Source organism: Cryptomeria japonica, chromosome 7 (assembly GCF_030272615.1).
Source record: "Cryptomeria japonica chromosome 7, Sugi_1.0, whole genome shotgun sequence".
NCBI classification, from domain to species: Eukaryota; Viridiplantae; Streptophyta; class Pinopsida; order Cupressales; family Cupressaceae; genus Cryptomeria; species Cryptomeria japonica.
Window position 1 is genome coordinate 613,875,722 of NC_081411.1, and position 20,253 is coordinate 613,895,974.

Below are 20,253 nucleotides of genomic sequence, written 5' to 3' on the forward strand. Positions count from 1 at the left end.
TATAGTCAATTCACAATACTTTACTATTACAACGCAACCCAAAAGATACCAAAAACCTAAGAGTCCTGTTAAAAAAACATGTCAAAGCATCGACTTATCAAAGGTTATAGGTACATTATCGGTTAGCTTGGTCTTCTTACTCGATTGCCTCATCTTCTTCATTTCAGCTTCTGGTTCAGTGTCTTCTGAATCTTGTGCTTCGTTCTTGGTTTTCCTCTTCCTCTCAAATACCTTTGGCGAAAAAGCCTCTGGTTTCTTCTTGGCTAGTGACCTCTTGGTCACTTTTGGACTGGTAGCAGATGTAACCGGTGTCGATGTCGATGGCACAACTTTCTTCTTCCTCTGCTTCAGTACTTCAGTAGGATTAACCCTCTCAGAGTAGGTACCGGTCCTCTTCTTCTTTGGATCAAGCGGGGAAGCAAGTAGGGTAGAGGCATACCCAGTGAGTATATCGTTCACCACTTCATAGCCCATAGGCTCAACTTCCTCTTTTCTTGGCTCAACCGCTTCCATTATGCAATGTTCCACTTTGATCGTGAAACAAATATCATCTTCATACTTCTTAACCAGGTCATCTGATAGCCTTGTTTATGGTTCATCTTCAATCTGAACTCATCAAAATACTTGTTCAGAGTCTCCAGATAAGTAGATCCCATTGCTTGCAGACTCTCCTTGATTTGTCTTGTAACCGGTAGGTCACTTGACCATTGAACATCACCAACTCCTAGAAAATACCCTTGAAAGTAGAAAAACAACCAGACAAGTAGTTGACCGAACTTGAACCTTAGTGCCTTGTCCTCTTTGATGGATTTCAAATTCTCCATGAGTTGTTTTTGCATGCAGGTACACAAGTCGTACTCTACATCTTCCTTGATCATTCGATAAGCAAGTCATCCTGCTGGCATAGAATACTCTATACTCGATTACCATGCACACATACTTCACCAAGTCATCTCTAATGGTGTTGACAGTCATTGCCCGCTTGTCGCTCACAGAACCAGTGAGCTCTTCCACTTTGGCTTTTCTGATCTTATGAAGAACATAGACTTCTCCAATATTGCAAAAACCGGTCACGACATGGATTGCCTCCGGTGTGATATCATGGGTTCACTTAAGATACATCTTGTCACCATGAACCCTACTAATAATAATTCTTATATGATCTTTTGTGAATTCCTCGAGAAAATATGTTGCATTGTGGAAATTCTTCTTCTCGATCACACTATACTCTCTGGTTTAATTTTCTTATCTTTTCCACAGAACAAACTCAACTGGGAGTGAATCACTAGAGACCCTAGGTTTTCCAGTTTGCAATCAATGTAACTAGAAACATCCCATTCGACAATGACTCCGACGGGAATTTGAGATAGGGCATTGCCATTCAACTTCTTCCTATGAGATTTGGATGACTCCTCAAGTGCAGAAGAACTAGAAGCGACTTAGGATGGAGAAGCCATGTCTAAATAATTTTGAATGATAAGAGTGATTCGACAAAAAATACCTTTTCACTCCGAACTAGGGTTTGTCGGTGTCGAGCACAACACACTTCTCCAAAAGCCTGCTTTACCACTCTGACCTCCACTCTGGATAGCTTGAAATGACTGCTGGGTCTTGCACAAGATTTCTTTTTGGATTTCTTCGAATGCAAGATTGATCGCTTTTGTTGCACAACTCAAGTTAGAAAAACGCTTCTTCGAAAATAGGTAAGTAACAATGAGTAAAAGAGTCACCTTTATACATGCTCCTACCTACCATAATAAATGCATCATCGATAGGGTACAAACCTTAATTTTACCTTTTACCACTTCATTTCTTATGTCGGTTGACAAGTAACCAATACCGATAAAAGCACTTTAGCGATATACTCCGAGGGTCCGAAACATTGTTACCGATATGTTCCCCCTTAAGCTTTTCAAAGCTCAATTTGCCGATTCAGGGGTCTCTACACTGGGTGTGGGAACTGGTACATCTTGTGGCACCTCTTCAGATTTCTTTTTCCAAGTTTTATTCATATTTGCCTGAACGGTTTCAACATCAATCTTTCCTTTACCTTCTAGGTCGATTGGTCTGTCTTTCGATGGATTATGTCTCAGTTTGCATGATCTGACAAGATGTCCCGGTTTGTGGCAATGATGGCATACCATACCAAGTGCTCTCCATGGTCTAGTGTTCACATTTCCATTCTGTCTCCTACATGTTGCAGCAGTGTGACTACTACCACGACAGATCACACAGGTTGCACGCCAACCGTTTGACGCTCCATAACCATTTGACCATTGGTCATAGGTTCTGTACACTTGTGGATCTGAAATCCTTTAACAGAGTAGTCTTTAACAAGACTTATCTCCTAATAGAGATCAGGATTCCTAACAGGATTTGTTCTGGTGAACAACATTGTAAGGCCTTAACCGGCCTGGTTGCTATTCTACAGATAGTGGACTTGTGAATTTTATTCACCGTGGTTTTTCCCATTTGGGTTTCCACGTCAAAATATCTTGTGTTATGGTGATTGTGGTATTATGGGTGAATGCTTTATTTGCTATTTGGCTTGTTTGCATATTAACTGGTTTGTTGTTTAAAGGGCTATACCGATCTGCAGTAAAATTGCTCAAGTGTTTGGTAAGGTTTTTGGGTATACTAATTCACCCCCCCCCCCTCTTAGTATTCATCAATTGGTATCAGAGCCAACCTTTCTTTAAGTCTAACCGCTTGAAAGGAGATATGGGGGAATACAACATGAGGGAACTCACTCACCGTCTAGCTGAATCTGAGAGAGCCTATGATGAGCTTAAGGTCAAGTATAAAGCCTCTTTAGCCAAAAGAAGAGAACTTGCTGAGAAAATGATGGAAATTACTGGAAACAACTCTTTTGATGAAGCAGACATGGATGCCCTAGTCGAAGAAGTGGAAAAACTGAATGAATCCAAAATTAACTTGAGGGAGCTGGAAGCACTGACCATTAGGATGAGTCAAGAACTGGAAAACCGAAGAAAAGCTGAGGATCTAGTGAAGGACAAAGAGCACGAGATCTTTAAGTTGAATCAAGAAATTGGTACCATTATCGCTTATCTGCAAGAGGGTAAGGAAGAGAAAGAAGAAATCCAAGCAAAACTCAATGCAACCATCTCTCAGAATGAAACCCTATTGAAGACCAATGAAGCTCTTTTCTAAGAACTTGCTGAGATGAAGGAGATACTTGCAAAGTTCAACTTGAGCTCTACAAAACTAGACCAACAGCTGGAATCAATGAAGCCATCGAGGGATACCACTGGACTTAGTTTCTCTACAAATGAGGAAGGTGAATCCTCTAGAACCAAGATTGATGCACCAAAAGAGCAACCGGTACCTGAGAACAACAGCAAAAGCAAAGGTAAGTCAAAGTTCAAACCTGTATGCTTTAAATGTCATAAGGAAGGACATATTGCCAATGTATGTAGGAGCAAGACTTATAATAATTTCCCTTACATACAAAACAATGTGTATGACCACAAGGCTAGAACTGGTAGATTTAATGGTCATTGTTATGCATGCAACAAGTTTGGGCATAGATCGTTTGAGTGCAGATTGGTTATGAACAACCTTGGAGGTTATGCACCGAGATCAAAAGGAGTTGTCCAAGAACCTCTTATGAATTGGAACCCAAACTGGTATAACCACCTTGTTAGAGGATTTAGAACAGGCTTAACTGAGCCTACCTGATTAAGGGTTTTTGACTTGTCGAAGAGGTTAGTAATCAACAAGTAAGTGATCTACAAAGTAGCACAAAATGCTTAGTTAGATCCTTGATTGCTCTCTGTTAATGCATTGCAGCATTACTTCACTCTTCTATCCTTCGCACGTTCAATCTCTGTCGCAAGATACCTTTTTTGCAAAAACCTAATCTTCTTACACAACTCTTCTCAAAACCCTAGACATGATGTCCTCATATAGGAATCTGATTTCATGTCGGTCCAATGAGATTAGATTAGAATTTCCTAGGTACAATGCATCTAGACACAATTTGTAACATGACACAGAATCACCGCATCGGTGTCGGTGGATGATAACTCATCACACTTTACAAGTTTGTTGGTTGACAAAACAAAGTATACCAATTACCGGTTTACAAACAAAGACTTGTAAAATGGAACATAGTGTTTCGATCTTAAAAAGATTGGCTACAACTTGGGGTCCTCGTACCACTTGAGGTCCTTGATCATGCTTTGACCAGTAAGCTCCTTCTGCAAACACCGATAGTCTTCTACAAACAAAGAGTACGCATACATTGGCATATAATACCGGTTTGAACAATACATCACATACTACCAGTTGAGAATAACTCATACAACAAATAAGTGTGTCCATCAATGACAATCACAACTAAGTACAAACATCATCAAAATGCCAGCAATCAACTCTCTTCTTTAACATCAGAGGAGGTTTGTGTTGATGGTGTTTTTATGCACTATGCAACACAAAATAAAACACTTTCTATCCTCTCTTGAACAAAGATTCCCCAAATGCTAAGTTGTGTGATCAAAAGGGACGACTCCAAGGTTATTGATGTCAAGTCTTGATGTGGTCTTGGATAGACTCAGTTGTTTGATGTGATATTGTTGGAATCGCAAGGTGGACTTACATTGAATGCTTGAATGTTTGGATATCGTTGGAACGTGGAATTTCACTTGTTTGAAGAAAAAGAAAAAAAGGATGAGGGTTGAGAAAGCTATTCTAATTCTAGGAATGTAAGAGTGATGGGCAATCTTTGGTGAAACTCAACTAAAGTCTACATTTGATATGCAACGAATATCTCCACAAGGCTAGTACAATCTTCTAAGGATAGCTTTATGATTTTCAAATCACCACTACATACATAGACACCATCAAGTTGATGCATACCAATGAAGGAGTGACAATTGAAGTTAAGCTTTGCTCAAATGGATCCAGTTGACTACGCAAGGCACTTTACAATCAACAAAGTGTTAATAGTATGGATGTACAAATTTCACCATTGATAATACACAAAAAGTTCTTCCATTCATCTAAACAACATAAAAATCAAATGAGAAGTAGAGATCATTATGCAAATTGTTGAATCCACATATGAATTTCACATCTTTGCCAACTCCACCTACTCTACTCTAACTATCTGTTATGAATTATCGACTACTCACTATAGTCTATGTAGTGCTCTCATTACAATTGAGTGGCTCAGATTGATTCACAATCAATGGCCAAGATCGAAAGATAGAAACCCTAATTAGGGTTTGTTACACCCATTGCAAAGCATTTAATGCTTGACCAATGATAAAACTACATTTGATGGGACATATGTCCTTCCTTGAATAATTGACCAATAGATGACAAAGGTAGGTGCATTGAAATTTGTGCCCACATGTGGTAGTTATCTCCTTTGATGGATGAGCTAGGTACATTGAGTCTAGATGCCTTATCTTGAAACAATATGATTGGATAAGTGATGACTAGGCGACACCTTAGTTTACTTGGTCTTTATAACTCATCACAAGTTGTAGATGAGTGAGGCATATCTCTTGATACTCAACATTTCCAAGCTCAACCAATGAATGAGGTGATGGTGGGAGATATTCCCAAATTGCATCATCTTCTAACATTGATTAACTCTTCTGAAACTAATTTCCTGTCTTGACCACTTGCATTATCCTTGTCTTGTGTGGAAACTCCTTTGTCTAGGATATGTCTTTGATCTTATTTCCTTTCCTTGATTACTCCTTGTACTAGCAATGCTTCTTGGATTTCCAGAGGAAATTCAAGATTATGTAAAATTCCCTCCTTGAATGCTTGATGTTGATCCCCACTCTTTGCCTTGATGTTGCTTGCAACCTACCACTTCACTCTCTTTATCAACTGCCTGCAACACAAACAAAGATACAATCAAACACCCTAGATACTGACATATACTAATTTCCCCATTTTTAGCTTCCTAATTTGATATACATATATATACAGTAAAATGCTGCTAATTGTTGTTCTTAGATTTGACTTTTATCACTTGATGTCTGATTTTCATTTTTAGGACTGATTTCTTTCTCCCTTGATGCGAATCTACTTATGTTCTTGGATTGAACCCAAATCAACCTCACATGAATGCGAATTTGCTAGGGCAGATTAAACTTGAAAGAATTTCCTTTTGAAGCGAATTTTCTAAGTTTGTTTTATGCAAACTTATTGAGGCTCTCTTCTATTGATGTGAATTAAATTTGAGTTTGATTTGAACTTGTTTTGAAATGATATTGCCTTCCTCCTTCATCTTATATGCTTTATTCCGAATAATCGCACCTCTTCATTGCTAAACACAACCGACTTGTCTTTCAATTTTATTTTAAATGATTCATGAAATGTTCCTCCTTCCTACGTGGGTCACCTTTCAATGCATCTTCAAACGATTTTCCTTAAGTCGTACTTTTCATATGTCAAAGGAAGTGATAAAATTCCTTAAGTTGCCAATATCCTTAGCCTAGAGATGGTTGAAATTCTAAAGTCACTAATGTCCTTAGCCCAAAGATATAATATCCTTAGCTCAAGGATGCTTGAAATTCTTAAGTTGCTATTATCCTTAGCTCAAGGATGCTTTGTCAAAATCGGTCATTGTCAAGGAAGGTCCGCCAAGGCTAGGTTATCGATATCCTTAGTCAAATGATAGATTAAAATCTTAAGTCACACATATCCTTTGCCGAGGGATGTAATTCAATCGCTTAAGTCGCTAATTTGGCTAGGCAAAGGAAATGGCACAAGGCTTAGTTTGCATTTTTTGAGATAGCAATGGAAATGTTAGCTCGTTGACTTGGATGGGCATAGGAAATTGTAATGCTTAGTTTGTGCCTTAGAATGGTCAAAGAAAATTGTACTATCCCCTTAATTTGCACCTTTGACATGGCAAAGAAAATCATTCAATCCTTTAAGTCGTGCCTTTTGGTAGTCAAAGGAAGTGTTGGTTCGGTGATCTGGCCTCTTCGGTGGCATTGTAAATGCCTTAAAAACTTCCACTCTCTTACTTAGAGTTGGTGGGGGCCAAGCAATGCTACATGGTAGTGGGGGGAAGTTGAAAGCAGTGAGGTGGAAGGCGGGTGCAGTGAAGAAAGGATGAGGGGAAGTGGTAAAGAGTTGTCCCAGGGGTAGGATGGAAGGGATGTGGGGGTAGTATAAGGGACACGGTGGCTAAGGTAGAGTGGAAGATGTGGGGGGTTTGGTGAGTGTCGTGGTAGGTAGAAGGTGAATGGTAAGGAAGGCGGTAGGAGGGTAGGCTAAGGAGTTATGAAGGGTAGAAAGGAAGGTGGGTTAGGATAGGATCGGGGTAATGGAAGGGTATGCCAAGGGAAATAAAGGGGGGGTAAAGGGTATGAGATGTGGGTTAGAAAATGTAGGAAATGGTAGTTGGGAGGTATAAGGGATGGAAGAAAGTAGGAAGTGGGGCGATGGAAGGAAGGGTAAAGGAAGGTGAGGAATACAGAAGGGTGTAGGGATGGGATGGAAGAATGGTGAAAGGAAAGGGAGTTGGGAAGTGGAAGGATGAAAATGGTAGGAGATGGAAGGATGAAAGATGAAGAAAGATGGAGGGATAAGGGATGGAAGAAGAAGGATGGTAAAAGGATGTGAGGAAGAATGGAAGGAAGTAGAAATGGAAGCATGTGCTAAGGGAAGAAAGAGGGAAGTGAAAGGAAGGGTAGATGGAGGATGGGAGATTGTGAATTGGAAGTAATGAATGTCAAGGGAAGGATGGTTGAGATGAAAGAATGTGGTGAAGGCATAGGGGGGGTGGAAGGAAGGAAGGATCACACTCTTGCTTGGGTACTGGAAGTCTTAGGTCGCACATTGGAGTAGTCAATGGAAGTAATGTCAATGCCATGGTTGAGCAAAGGAAGTGTTGTCAAAATGCTTAAGTCACTGATCTAAGCAATCAAAGGAAATTTTCATGCCTTAGCCAATTTTTGCATTTCATCTCCAATAGAGCGAGCAAAGATGATGATTATCATGAATCATTCACTTCCTAAGCCTTGAGAATAAATAAACTTTACCTCATCCTAAAGAGATAGCCTTGACTCGATTGGCTCTTAACCACTTAAGATACTACAATTCTTTCAAATGAAAGGCTAATAGCCAAAGACACAACAACTAACCTAGAAAATAGAAAAAAGAGGTGGTCCCCATTTGGAATGGGGCAATGTGTGAAATGGTCACAATAGTCTGCAAGTTTGCATTTCTAACATTCTAGGTTCAAAGTTGGGTGGCATCCCACTAATTATTCAGGATTCCATTATTCAAAGTAGCAAGTATAATGTCATTATAGAAAAAAATCATTGAATCTTGCAAAAATGGAATGGTTTTGTGGAAGGCAAGTAGCTATTCTTTGCAGGTAAAACCAGTCCTCTCCATTCTGATTTATTTGATGTCTTGTCGTCAAATGCCTTCAAAGATTGTTGAGGAAATGGAAAAAATCAAGTGACAATTCCTTTGGTGTTTGAAGATAAAAGTTAGATCCCACTAATTCCTTGGGATAGTGTTTGTTCCCCAAAGTCAAATGGAGGTCTTGGATTTAGGCATGTGGAAATCCAAAACAAAGCTCTAGGAGCCAAATTGGTTTGGGAGCAATTGTGATATTTGCTAATCACAATTTGAAATGGAGCAAGATCATCCAAAAAAAATATCTTGATTCGGAAGATGCTTCTAGAATTTTTCTAGAGGCAATCCCCCCTAGAGGCTCGCACATTTGGAACTTCATGATGAATTGTAGATTCATTGTAACCAATCATCTCACTTAGGAAATCTAGAACAATGTCAAAGAAAACTTTCAAGAAGATTTGTGGAACAAGTATCCCTCCTTGGATTATCGTGATGATTTATCGAAAGCAGGAGAGATTTTCTCCTAATTTGGGGTCACAAAGTGAAGAGACTACATCTGTAGTTTTATTTTCAGTGGAGTAGAAGATTGGTGATGAAAAATCTTCCTATGATTGGTATTCTAGAAAATGAAGGTCTTATTCTACGAAATGAGCTCCCTAAGAAAAAATTTCATAAGCGAAGTTGATGATTATATACCATGGTCTTGCTGAATGTAAGCTGAGCATTCAATAAAGCTCAGTTACTAGATGGCTTCAACTCATTCCTCCTTAGCAGATTGGCTAGCAGCAAAATGTTGGAATAAAGCTTTCCCCTGCCCCCGAGCCATGGCTTTCATATGGCCCGCACTCCCCAAAAAATCTTGATATGGACAGGCTTAAAAAGATTGAAATTGGAGCCCCATCAAAATGCATTTTATGTCCAGCAGCACAAGAATTTGTGAATCATCTTTTTAAGGAGTGTCCTTTTGCAATCAAATGCTGGAGATGGGTTATATGTTAGATTAGGTTAGTTTGGAGCCCTAGTTGACAACCTTTTAGAATTCTTCAAGAGTTGGCCAATTGTGCGGAAGAATTTAATCCTCTCGTGTATGGATAATCAACCCACCAGTTACGATGTGGCACATTTGGAAGAAGTGCAATAGAAGAACTTTTTCAGACCAGCAGCTTTTGGAATCTTAATTCCTGTCCAAACTTCAAATTGCAATTGAGAGGTAATGATGAATGGACTTGGAGTAATGCAGCTGTCTGCAAAACATATAACCTTTTTGTCATGGGATAGAGAGACATTGAAATCTTGGCCTAACTTGAAGCTTCCCACCACTCATGGGGCCTTTGAAGTTAAAATCAGAGTGAGTAGTAGTTGAGAGGAGAAAATAAATAAAATATTTCTTTTGCTTTTCATGCATTTAAGTGTCACAAACACATCAAATTAAATGCTTCTATTTTTTATTTACCGATGTTTTTGCATCCATTATGTGAGTGTAATACTCCTTCGGTGTAATAAGGGTTGAAGCTGCTCTTTTTTGTAATTTCAGTGCACCCCTCTTACAGGGTTGATGTAAAATACTAAAAAAAAAATGTTTATATTTTTTATGTTTAATATAAACAGGAGTGGACCTCAAGTCCACAATTTACCTATCAAAAAATATACATTTGTATGCAGCTGGCTCCAGAAATTCATTTCACAGATCTGCATTATGAATAAAATTATAAACCAATGATGACCTATACACTACAGTATTATTAAATATTAATTTGTATTTTTTTCATTAGTATACATGGTAAAAAATAAGAAAGGATATTGAACATCCATTCATTGAGCTGTGGTCTACTGGTAAGCACAGGCCCTTGCTGTGATAATGGCCCAGGTTCAAATCTTGGTGGGAATGGCCATAATTCAAAACCATTTATAACAAAAAAAAGAGCCATGTGTAACTTTCAGAAAAAATTCAAAACTATTTATATTTTATAACGAAAAAAGAGTATATACAGACAATGGTTTACATTTTTCTGCATAAAACAATAAAAAATTATAAATTGTTAGTAAACTGAATGACTCCAAGAAACACCTTTTCAGGGAAAAATTTAATCTCACTCCATGATACACCTTCACCGTTAAAGGCAACTAATTTTTGCTGCCATTACTTCAAACAAAAATCAAATTTCCTGTCTTTCAGCCCTATTAGTAGCATCACTCGTATTGATAAAAGGAGGTAGACAATTCACAACAATCAACAACTTTCAAGTGCCTGCCACTACTTAAAATAAAATTCAACTTTCTTGTTCTCTACTAGTGTTATGAGCACTTCTTCTATTGATAAAAGGAAGCAGATAGCTCACATCAGCTAACAACTTTGAGACAAAGAATGTCATTGAGGCAAGACACAATGCTGTTTACAACAAACAAGTGATAAGTTTACTGCTTGAAAGAACCTCTAAATTCATAGCCTACAATAGCCGAACTAAAACAATCCAAGTGCTTTGTTTTCAAAGAAAAGCTATCCAGTACCTGCATATGTAACTGTAGCACCTGACATTGCTCTTCCCACAGCAGATAGAACATACAGAACAAGAACTGCCTGCAATCAGTTAGACTCAAGAATCATATACCTCATAGAATATGACAGAACCAAAATCCTTATTCTGTATCAGAGTAAATATAAAAGGTGAGTCAAGGTCAACCCTAGAGCTTGCCTGAATATTAAGAGATCTTAAGAGGAAAAGTATCTACAAAAGAATTTTTCTTCACTAAATTCAAGAGGAAGAATAATGTTTGTTTTCAATAACTTTCAACAGAACAAAACAGGTCATATACGTTGAATAGTTACAGCCTTGAAAGAGATAAATGCATAAATTCAATGCACATCAAGATGCATATAATTTAAATCCCATTTCAGATGGTTGATAACTTGATAGATCAGGCAGATAGCATTAAAATGTTTACTCGATTTCATTGAGAGACTCAAGATTCAGTTATTTCCTCACTAGATTCTTTTATTTCTAAACCAATCTAGAGATTTTGCATGGTACTTCAAGACAAAAATGGTAGCAAAGAACACAACTAATTTGTGAAAAAAAACATACCCAGAATATCAGTTATACAAAAGCTAACTTATGTGTGATGTTTATCAACTCTTTGAACTCTACACACGGATTATAAAACAATATTGAAGGTAGAAGTTTGCAGTCTTGGTTCATAGTGAGTAAACGATGCAGTCAAGGGTAGGGAGCAGAGTGAATGGTGACCTTTCCCTTGCAGCAAGACTTCACCAAATACTTCTTCAAGGCTAACAAAGGTCTTAGAACCCCAACAAAAATAAAAAATATGACACCTGCTCACAAGGTCTAAAACCTAGAGTGCAATTTGCCACAACTGGTCACCAAATTTGGATCTCTGCAAGGTGAATTTTCATACTAACGTTTGGATTCTTTCACATTCATGATTACTGTCTTGTAGGAGACTTAGAACACTCTCACAACCCACCAATTCACTATTAAATAACAGCATTTGTGGCAAGAAAGGGCATACACTTTAAGAGTGTTGTTGCAACTCCTTTGCAAATGGGGAATCAAGCCAGCAAAAGTCACACCAAAGTTCCCAGGGAGGCAAACAGAAGAATCCCCATTGGAAAAAAAATCCCATAAGCAACAAGGAAATGTTGTTTCCACAAAAGATTTTGATGAAGAGGACTTCGTGTTTGTTGCAGAAACATTCACATCCTCTTCAGCACCATTGGTTTCATTTGGGCGCCTCCCAACATATGACAAGCAAAATAAAACAGTTCATCACCTTGACCGATTTTACTTCACATGGACAAATGTTATTGAGAGATGATATCACTTATGAAGTTCCGGGTGTTGGTGAGATCTCACTAGTATTCAAAACCCACAAATTTCAACTTATGAAGGTTCTTAATGTTTCAGGGCTCACTAAGAACCTCTTGCCAATAAGTCAATTACTTGATCATAACTTGAAAGTTGAGTTTTACCAACAAGATGGTGAGAAGCTCCATCACATTCAAGGCATGTCTCAAATCAAGTAGTTTTTGACCATGCCTCAAAGCTTGGAAAAATGTTAATTTCATGCTTTGTGTGATGAAAAAGGCCTAACAGTGAAGGTACATTCATCTACCACACTCTAGCATAGACAGTTTAGCCATTTCAATATTTACTATCTTCTACCTTTAAGTACACATATGCTACAAGGACTTCCCTCATCAAAAATGTTGAAATCTTCGCTCCAACTGTCTTGTCGAGAAACAAGATTGACCTCCCTTCCCTACTGTTTAAAAGCAAAGCCTTAGTCCTTTGGATTTGCTTCCCATAAAAAAAGTTGAAGATCTTTGCTCCAATTGTCTTGTCGAGAAACAAGATCGACCTCCCTTCCCTACTGTTTATAAGCAAAACCTTAGTCCTTTAGATTTGCTTCCTATAGATTTGTGACCAATGGCACCAAGTCATAATCATGCTTAGTGTTTTCAACTATTTGTGGATGATCACACCAAGAAGATGTGGGTATATTACTTCGCTAACAAAGCTCCAGCATTTGAAAAAATCAAGGAATTTTGAGGCATTGTTGAAAGATCATCTAGTTGCCCTCTCAAGGTAATCTGCTCAAATCTAAGGGGGAATTCACGAATAATGAGTTCTTAGAATATATTAAAGAACATGGGATAAAAAGACAGTTAAACACTACATATACACACCATTAAAATGGTGTCACGAAGGGGCATAATCATACCATCATCAAAATGGTAAAAATTATGTTTAAAGATGCAAATCTAGTTTCTACACTCTAGGATGAAGGAATTCATACAACAAAGTATTTTTTGAACAAGGCAGCCACAAAGGTACTAGATGACATCACTCCTAAAGAAGCTTGGGCTAAAAAAGCCTTCCATCTCACATTTCAAGGTGTTTAGGTGTGTAACTTTCATGCACAACCCAATGATGCAAAGAAATTGGATAACAAGTCCTAGAACTGTATCTTTCTTGGATACAACTAAACGAACCGTTATGACCTGCATAACACACCCCAACTTTTCGCTTCTCGAGCTAGGGGCCTCCCTTTGCTTCGCTTTGTTTTCGTTGCGTTTTCTTTTTGTTTGCACTTTGGAACCTCGGGTTCCCGAGATCCCGAAGTACGTTTTGTTCCTTCTGTTTTGTTTGCTTTGTTTGACTTCGGAGTTTTAGCATTCCGAAACCCCGAAGCCTTCATTGTTTTTCGCTTTGACACTTCGGAACTCCGGAATCCCGAAATCCCAAAGTGTCTCTTCGTTGGTTTCTCTTTGATTTCAGAACTCCAAAACCCCAGAGTCCCAAAGTCCTGTGTTTGCTTCTTAGAGTCCCAAGATCCTGAAATTCTGGAATCCTAGGTTCTCTCTTTGTTTTGTTTGTTCCTTCTTCGGAGTTTCGGAACTCCGGAGTTCCGAGGTCGTTCTCTTTTTGACCTCCAAAACCTCGAGATCCTGAAACCCCGAAGTTGTTTGTGTGCTCGCGTTGCCATTTGTTGGTTGCTTGTCTCTAGTTGTCGTGCGTGCGTTTTGGTTTTTGTGTCTTTGTTGCGTGTTGTCGCTTGTGCGTCTTCATTTTTGCGTGTGCATCTTTGTTTTCACGTGTGCGTCCTCTTGTTGGTCGTTGTTTCGTCTTTATCGTTCGTTCGTCTTCGTGTCCGTTGTTGTCGTCCTGTCGTTGCTTGTTCGCTTTTTTTTGGTGTGTTTCCTTGCTTTCATAATTTAGGGTTAGTCTTAGTTTCCCTCCTTTCAATAAAGTTGATTTTGAATCAACACTTAGGGTTTTATGTTTTCTCGGCCTCGTTTCTTCATCCCGAGATCTCGAGTTCTCAGAATCTCAGAACTCCCTCTATTACCCTGATTCGGAACCCCGGAACCACAAGATCCCGAAACCAGCAATAATGGACCTCGAAACCCCGGGATCTTGAAACCATCAATAATGGACTCTTTGAAGACCCCGGAATCCTAGAATTCCGGAGTCCCTTATGGTTTTGCCAATATGATGGAGCTGATTATGTATATTGTGTTGCAGGTTGAAGCAGGCTTATGGAACCTTCCACCTCATCCCGAAAGAAGACTAGAGGAGAGATTAAATTGGAGAAAAACCCACCAACCATGAAATATCAATATCAGGAACAAACCTTGATATCTAAGACAGACTAGAGAGTACAAAGGAGGTACCCAGAGTGTCTAAGTTCAGGATGGGGTACATTGCTGATCCACTAGCCGCTTCCATAGAATGCTTCATTAGCAACTACCGAAACTACAAAAAGAATAAAAGACAAACAGGTAGTTAGAAAAAGCAAATGCATGCTGAAGTAGTGCCACCGCCACAACCACTGCAGCTTCAACTGATATTGGATGTCACACTTGCTTTTATTTTGTATCATTTTTGCATGGTTCGAAGGTCCTGAACTTGAGGCACCGTCACAAAAATGAACTGCAAGCACCAGTTTTGTAATAGTTAAGTGGAGTTCACGGGCAATGACTTGCATGTCGACTGCGACTCCCACCATTTTGTAATCCTAGTTTGTAGGCATGATTCCTTCCTAGGGTGTAGGGTGAAATTCTATAAATTGTAGAATTTGGGCCATTTTGAGGTTCCGTGAATTGATGATTCAAGGCCATTTTAGTTAGAGACTTTATACTTTTTCTGCAATTTCTTTCTTAGATCTATTTTGTTATCCATTTTTGAAGATTAATACAAAGCAACTTGTGGATTGCCTGATCTACAATACGTGTTTTCGTAGTTGATGTTCTTCGTAGTCTGGTATCTTCTCTCATTCTAATCAGCAGCTTGTCCTTTTAGTTTTATTATTTTATGAATCATATTATGCATGTGAATGGTATATGAAGATGAAATAGTAGAGCAATTTTATGATCTTTTGATATCCAGTTTCGTTTATATGCGAGTTGACTGACTTAGCATATTTGTTGGAACGTTACACAACTGCTGCTTTAAGTGTTATTGATAATACCTCTCTGTGATGCACCAACTTCGTAATTCGCTCAGTTGTTAGTATTGGTTTTGTTATTGTCTCTTGTTACCTTGACCGATCTTTTGACATTTCTTTATTCAGTGGAAATCGGAAAATACTAAAAAATGATTGTGTTTATTTAGTTACAACCAGCAGGCCCCTTGACAAGTACAATCGCATCAGCCACTGAGTGATCCAACACCGTCGTGACCCGACTATAGAGACCTTGGAGTAATTAGTCTTTCGGGATTGATTGCTTTTCAGGAGAGGTGGTATACGTTCTCATATCCTACCTGACTGTTGGTGAGTGTGTCAAAACACACATCAACAGGAACCACACAAGAAAGGAAAAGATGACCCATTGAATTAGAATGGTTGCTATGTTGAGAGAACTGATTACCAATTTGATTTGTTGAAGAAGCTCCAGAATCTAAGGCAAAGTGAACTTATTGTGAAGGAATACACCAAAGAGGATTACAATATAATAATTTGGCCAAGTCATCTTGAAGTTGACCAAGAGAATGCGGTGCGATACATCAATAGGCTATAGTTTAGTATCCAGGATGAGATTGCTATGTGGAAATGTTGGACCATTACCAATATGCCTTAAAGGAGAAAGCAAAGTTGTCCAAAACGAAATTGATGATCTACTATTGGGACCAATTAGCATGAATGAGAAGGAGAAGCTATTACTTCTCAGACCTAGAGTTATGGCCATGGAAGAACTAGTCCATATAGAGGACAAGGTGGATATGATGAAAGTGGCAAAGGATTCCAAGGAACATGTTTCAAATGTGGCCAAACCAATCAGCAAGCATATGAATGTTCTCAAGATGATTCTAAAGGGCGTTATAGAAAAGATGCAAGCACCCATGTTGTATAGGCTAATGATGAGTGTGTTATGTCACTACAAAATGTTGAAAATGCAAAGCATAGAGAAACAGTCATGATGAAAATGATCTTGTTGAAGTTAAGAGAGCAATGAATTGGTATACCGAAGAAAACTCTTTTGACTTATTTACAAATCTAGAGGTAAATGTTACAAAGTTATTGTGATAATGGTAAAATTGATAATTTTGTATTTTTAGAGATGATCCATGAGCTAGGATCGAAGAGAGTAGCACACCCAAACCCATATAAGGTGTCATGGTTGCAAAAAGGCCATCAAATTGTAGCGAGGGAGCAATCCCTAGTTACATTCAATTTCAATATTGGGTTATATAAAGATGAGGTGTTGTGTGATATCATGTCAATGGATGTGTCATGTCCTATTGGGTAGACCATGGCAGTTTGACAAAGATTATACCTAATGGTCAAGTGAATACTTACACTCTTGTCAAAGATGGTGAGAATTATACCCTAAATCCAATTTAAAGAGTGAAAGTGAAAGTGATTCTTGAGTGAAACTAATCATAAGAAAGGAGTTTGAATATAGAGGAGTTGGGTTATGCACTTGTAGCCAAGCTTGCATAGGAAACTATGTTACTAAGCCGCAATATGTTTAAGGAAGCGAAGGACCTAAGGAACAAACATGCTAATACAGTATAGTGATATGACAAAGGATTGTCATCATAAGATTTGATCCTAAGAGTTTGTCAAATATGGTTGCCTAAAGGTTAACATGTAAGGTGTCAAATATGGTTGGCAATAGGTTAGCACATTAGGAGAATGAGGAGATGAATCAACAAGTCGGAGATCTATTGCAAAGGGGAATAACAAATAAAGTTTGGATCCATCTATGGCACTAGGAATACTTGTACCAAAGAAAAATGGAGAAAGGCACATGTGTACTAATTCAAGAGCCATCAATAAGATAACTTTCAACTATAGATTTCCATTGCTGAGGATGGATGATCTAAAAGACTACCTATTACACCCCATTGTGATATTACTATTCACTATTACCTATTTAAGTTAAAATGCTTTAGCACATGAATATGTTTTGAATATATTTATCTTGATTGGTAATTAGATGAATAAATATGCAATCAATATAGTATTTTGAATATTTAAAGATAAAATATATGATGTATATATATATATATATATATATATATATGTTTAAAAATATCTGACTACTGTTGTGATGTGCTAAGTTGGATGCAGGAAATGAACAAGCCTCCAGACTGGAGGAAGAGTATCACTCAAGAGAGGAATTTGGTTAAGTAATCTTATATATTTGCCTTATTGAGCAATCACACACTCACGTTTTTAGTGGTCTAGTTGAGTTAAATTAGTTTGTATAATGGTAAGTTGCCTTCTGTCGAATTGGTGATATTTCGTAATGTTTTGGTTTGAATACCCTTGTTTGGAATTTTGGATTGAATCTCTATGATAGGTTTAAATCTTCATGTTTTCATATCTATCTATTTATTAATTGATGTATATAAATACGATCAATATCAAAATATATATATATATATAATGTTTAATTGTTTAGATTAATACCCTATTTATTTGGTATATAAATATTAATATATGTATACATACATACATACATACATACATACATATTGAATTGACCTGCATTCTATCAATCCCACGTATACCATATGCAAATTGGTCAAACACCACATAGTGGTGATTATGGAGATGGTCGACATGTGTAAGGGGGCGACCACCATAAAGGTGGCGCACCCTATTCTCAAGGGAAGCGCATAATTGTTAGCACGACCCGTGCATGGCTGGAGAGTGCGCAAGGTAAAGCGCCATACGAATAGGGCAAGCCGCCACCCTTTGTAAGTACATAGAGAGGGGAGTTAATACCATGCGCAAGTCATTGTGTCTAGGTGGCCGCCTGCTGTGGGAAGCCAAAATATATGGTGTGGTATGCACAATCATCGACCATATGAAACTTGGATTGAGTGGACCAAGTATGCATAACGAGTGACTCAGTCTTATGTGCAAACCGAGACTTGTGGAAGTCACTGCTCATGCATGCGTGCTAGCAATTTCTTCAGCCAGGGAGACTTATTGCAAGGTGGTCGATTATGGTGGGTAACTAGTATCAACCTATTCCTTAGGCAAGCAACTATGTGTAATAAGTGCCACCTTATCTTTAGAATTTTGCATTGATAATGTAGTTAAGTGGTCATGCCAAGTAATATTAGGGATGATTCGTAGTAGTATTTTGTTGGACTTTTATGTGTCAACCTTATAGTTAAAGACTAGCCACATAGTCTTAGTGGTGGCAATGTGTTGACGTGTATTTTGTACACAATCATACACAGAATAAAATACCCAAGGGTACCCTATCCTCTCTTGAATAAAGTCTCTGATTGCTGAAGATATCGCAAAAAAGGATCAATCAGGGTGACTCCAATGTTCTTTTATGTAGGGTCTCTACGTGTGGATAAGCTCTTTGTGGTATGATGTGATTTGCTGGAATCACAAGGGGACTTACATTTGATGCCTGAACTTCTGATTTGCTTTGAATATTGCTCGAACACAGCCTCTTGCTAGCTTTGATTTGAAAAAAGGAAAAAAGATGAGGGCGAGGAAAGGATCTAATCCTAATACTAAGAATGTAAGAGCAATGAATGATCTTTGATGGAATTCTAACTAAGTCTCGTTTTGACATCACAGGAACATCTCCACAAGGTTAGTGCAATCTTTGAAGGAAAGCTTTATGATGTTCAAATCATCACTGTAGGCATAGACACCATCAGGTTGATGCATATCAATGAAGAAGTGACAATTGAAGTTAAGCTTAAGCTGAATGATTCCAGTTGACTACACAAGGCAAGTCTGCAATCAACAAACTGCTAGTAGTTTGGATATACGAATTTCACCATCAATCAAGCACATTTCTTCCACTCATCTAATAACATGAAATCAAACATGAGAAGTATAAAGACCATGCAAATTGTCGAATCGACCCATGAATTTCACCATTTCTTCAATGAAGTTACAAGTCTTTTACAACAACATCTTGGCAACAATCTTTGCCTTCTCTCTCTACTCTACTCTAATTGCTATTCTAATACTTCCAACTATTGCCTAACTCACTAACTAACTCTAACTCTCTCTAATTAGCCTTTACAAAATGAAATGTCAGGGCTTATATAGTGCCCTCAATACAATTCGATGGCTTAGATCAATTCGAGATCAATGGCCAAGATTTTACAATGAAAACCCTAATTAGGGTTTGTTACAACTATTACATAACATTTAATGCTTGACCAATGATAAAATTGTATTGCTTGGACACGTCCTCTCTAGAAAATTCCACCAATGGATAGCTGGGGTAGGTACATCGGAGTTTGTGCCACCTTCCATGAGTTAGGTACATTGAATCTGGACATGCTGAGGTGGACCACACTGACTAGATGAGCGATGACTAGGATGCCACCTCGTCTGACACTTGTAACTTGATGTTGTTGAGAAGCTAGCTTTAATTAACTCTTCTGAAATTATCTTCTTCTTCAACGAACCCTTTGCTCTGACTTCTTGTGTCCTTGATTTGCAGGATGATGATGTACCTCGCCTTGGAATGCTGGATTGGAGAAGTCGCCCTTGATGACGTTAGTCCAAAGAAGGCCGTCCTTGTCGATGTTAGGCTGGAGGAGGTCGCCCTTGTCCTTGCTTGATCGTCTTTGATCTGGCTTGATTTTCCTTGAGGAGAGTCTTCCGACTTGTAGATCTTTCGAGCTTGGAGTCGCCATCTTGATACCTACACAACATTTCATAATAAGTAATAGATTTTGCAATGTATAAACATAGATTAGATTAAAGATTGAATTTAGGAAACTTCATGATAAGTCTTCGAGTTATCATTTCCTAAATACGATTGAGCTACTGGAAATTCAAAATTTCAAAATTCAAAATTCAAGATTAAGGCTAGGACGACTTTTGAAATTCAAAAATAAGAACAAAGAGGACTTCGCCATACCTCACTTGAGAGCT

General features: G+C 38.2%; 1 protein-coding gene across 1 annotated transcript in view; it reads right to left on the minus strand.

Annotated features, from left to right (window-relative positions):
• Nucleotides 1–10,303: 10,303 nt before the first annotated feature.
• Nucleotides 10,304–20,253, minus strand: part of LOC131045057 (reticulon-like protein B23) — a 50,179-nt gene continuing 40,229 nt past the window's right edge. Inside the window, exons 3-4 of the mRNA XM_057978574.2 lie at nucleotides 10,867–10,936; nucleotides 10,304–10,747 (exon numbers count right to left, since the gene is read on the minus strand). Coding sequence (XP_057834557.1) covers nucleotides 10,629–10,747; nucleotides 10,867–10,936 — 189 coding nt within the window. The 3' untranslated portion in view covers nucleotides 10,304–10,628. The remainder of the gene's footprint in view (nucleotides 10,748–10,866; nucleotides 10,937–20,253) is intronic.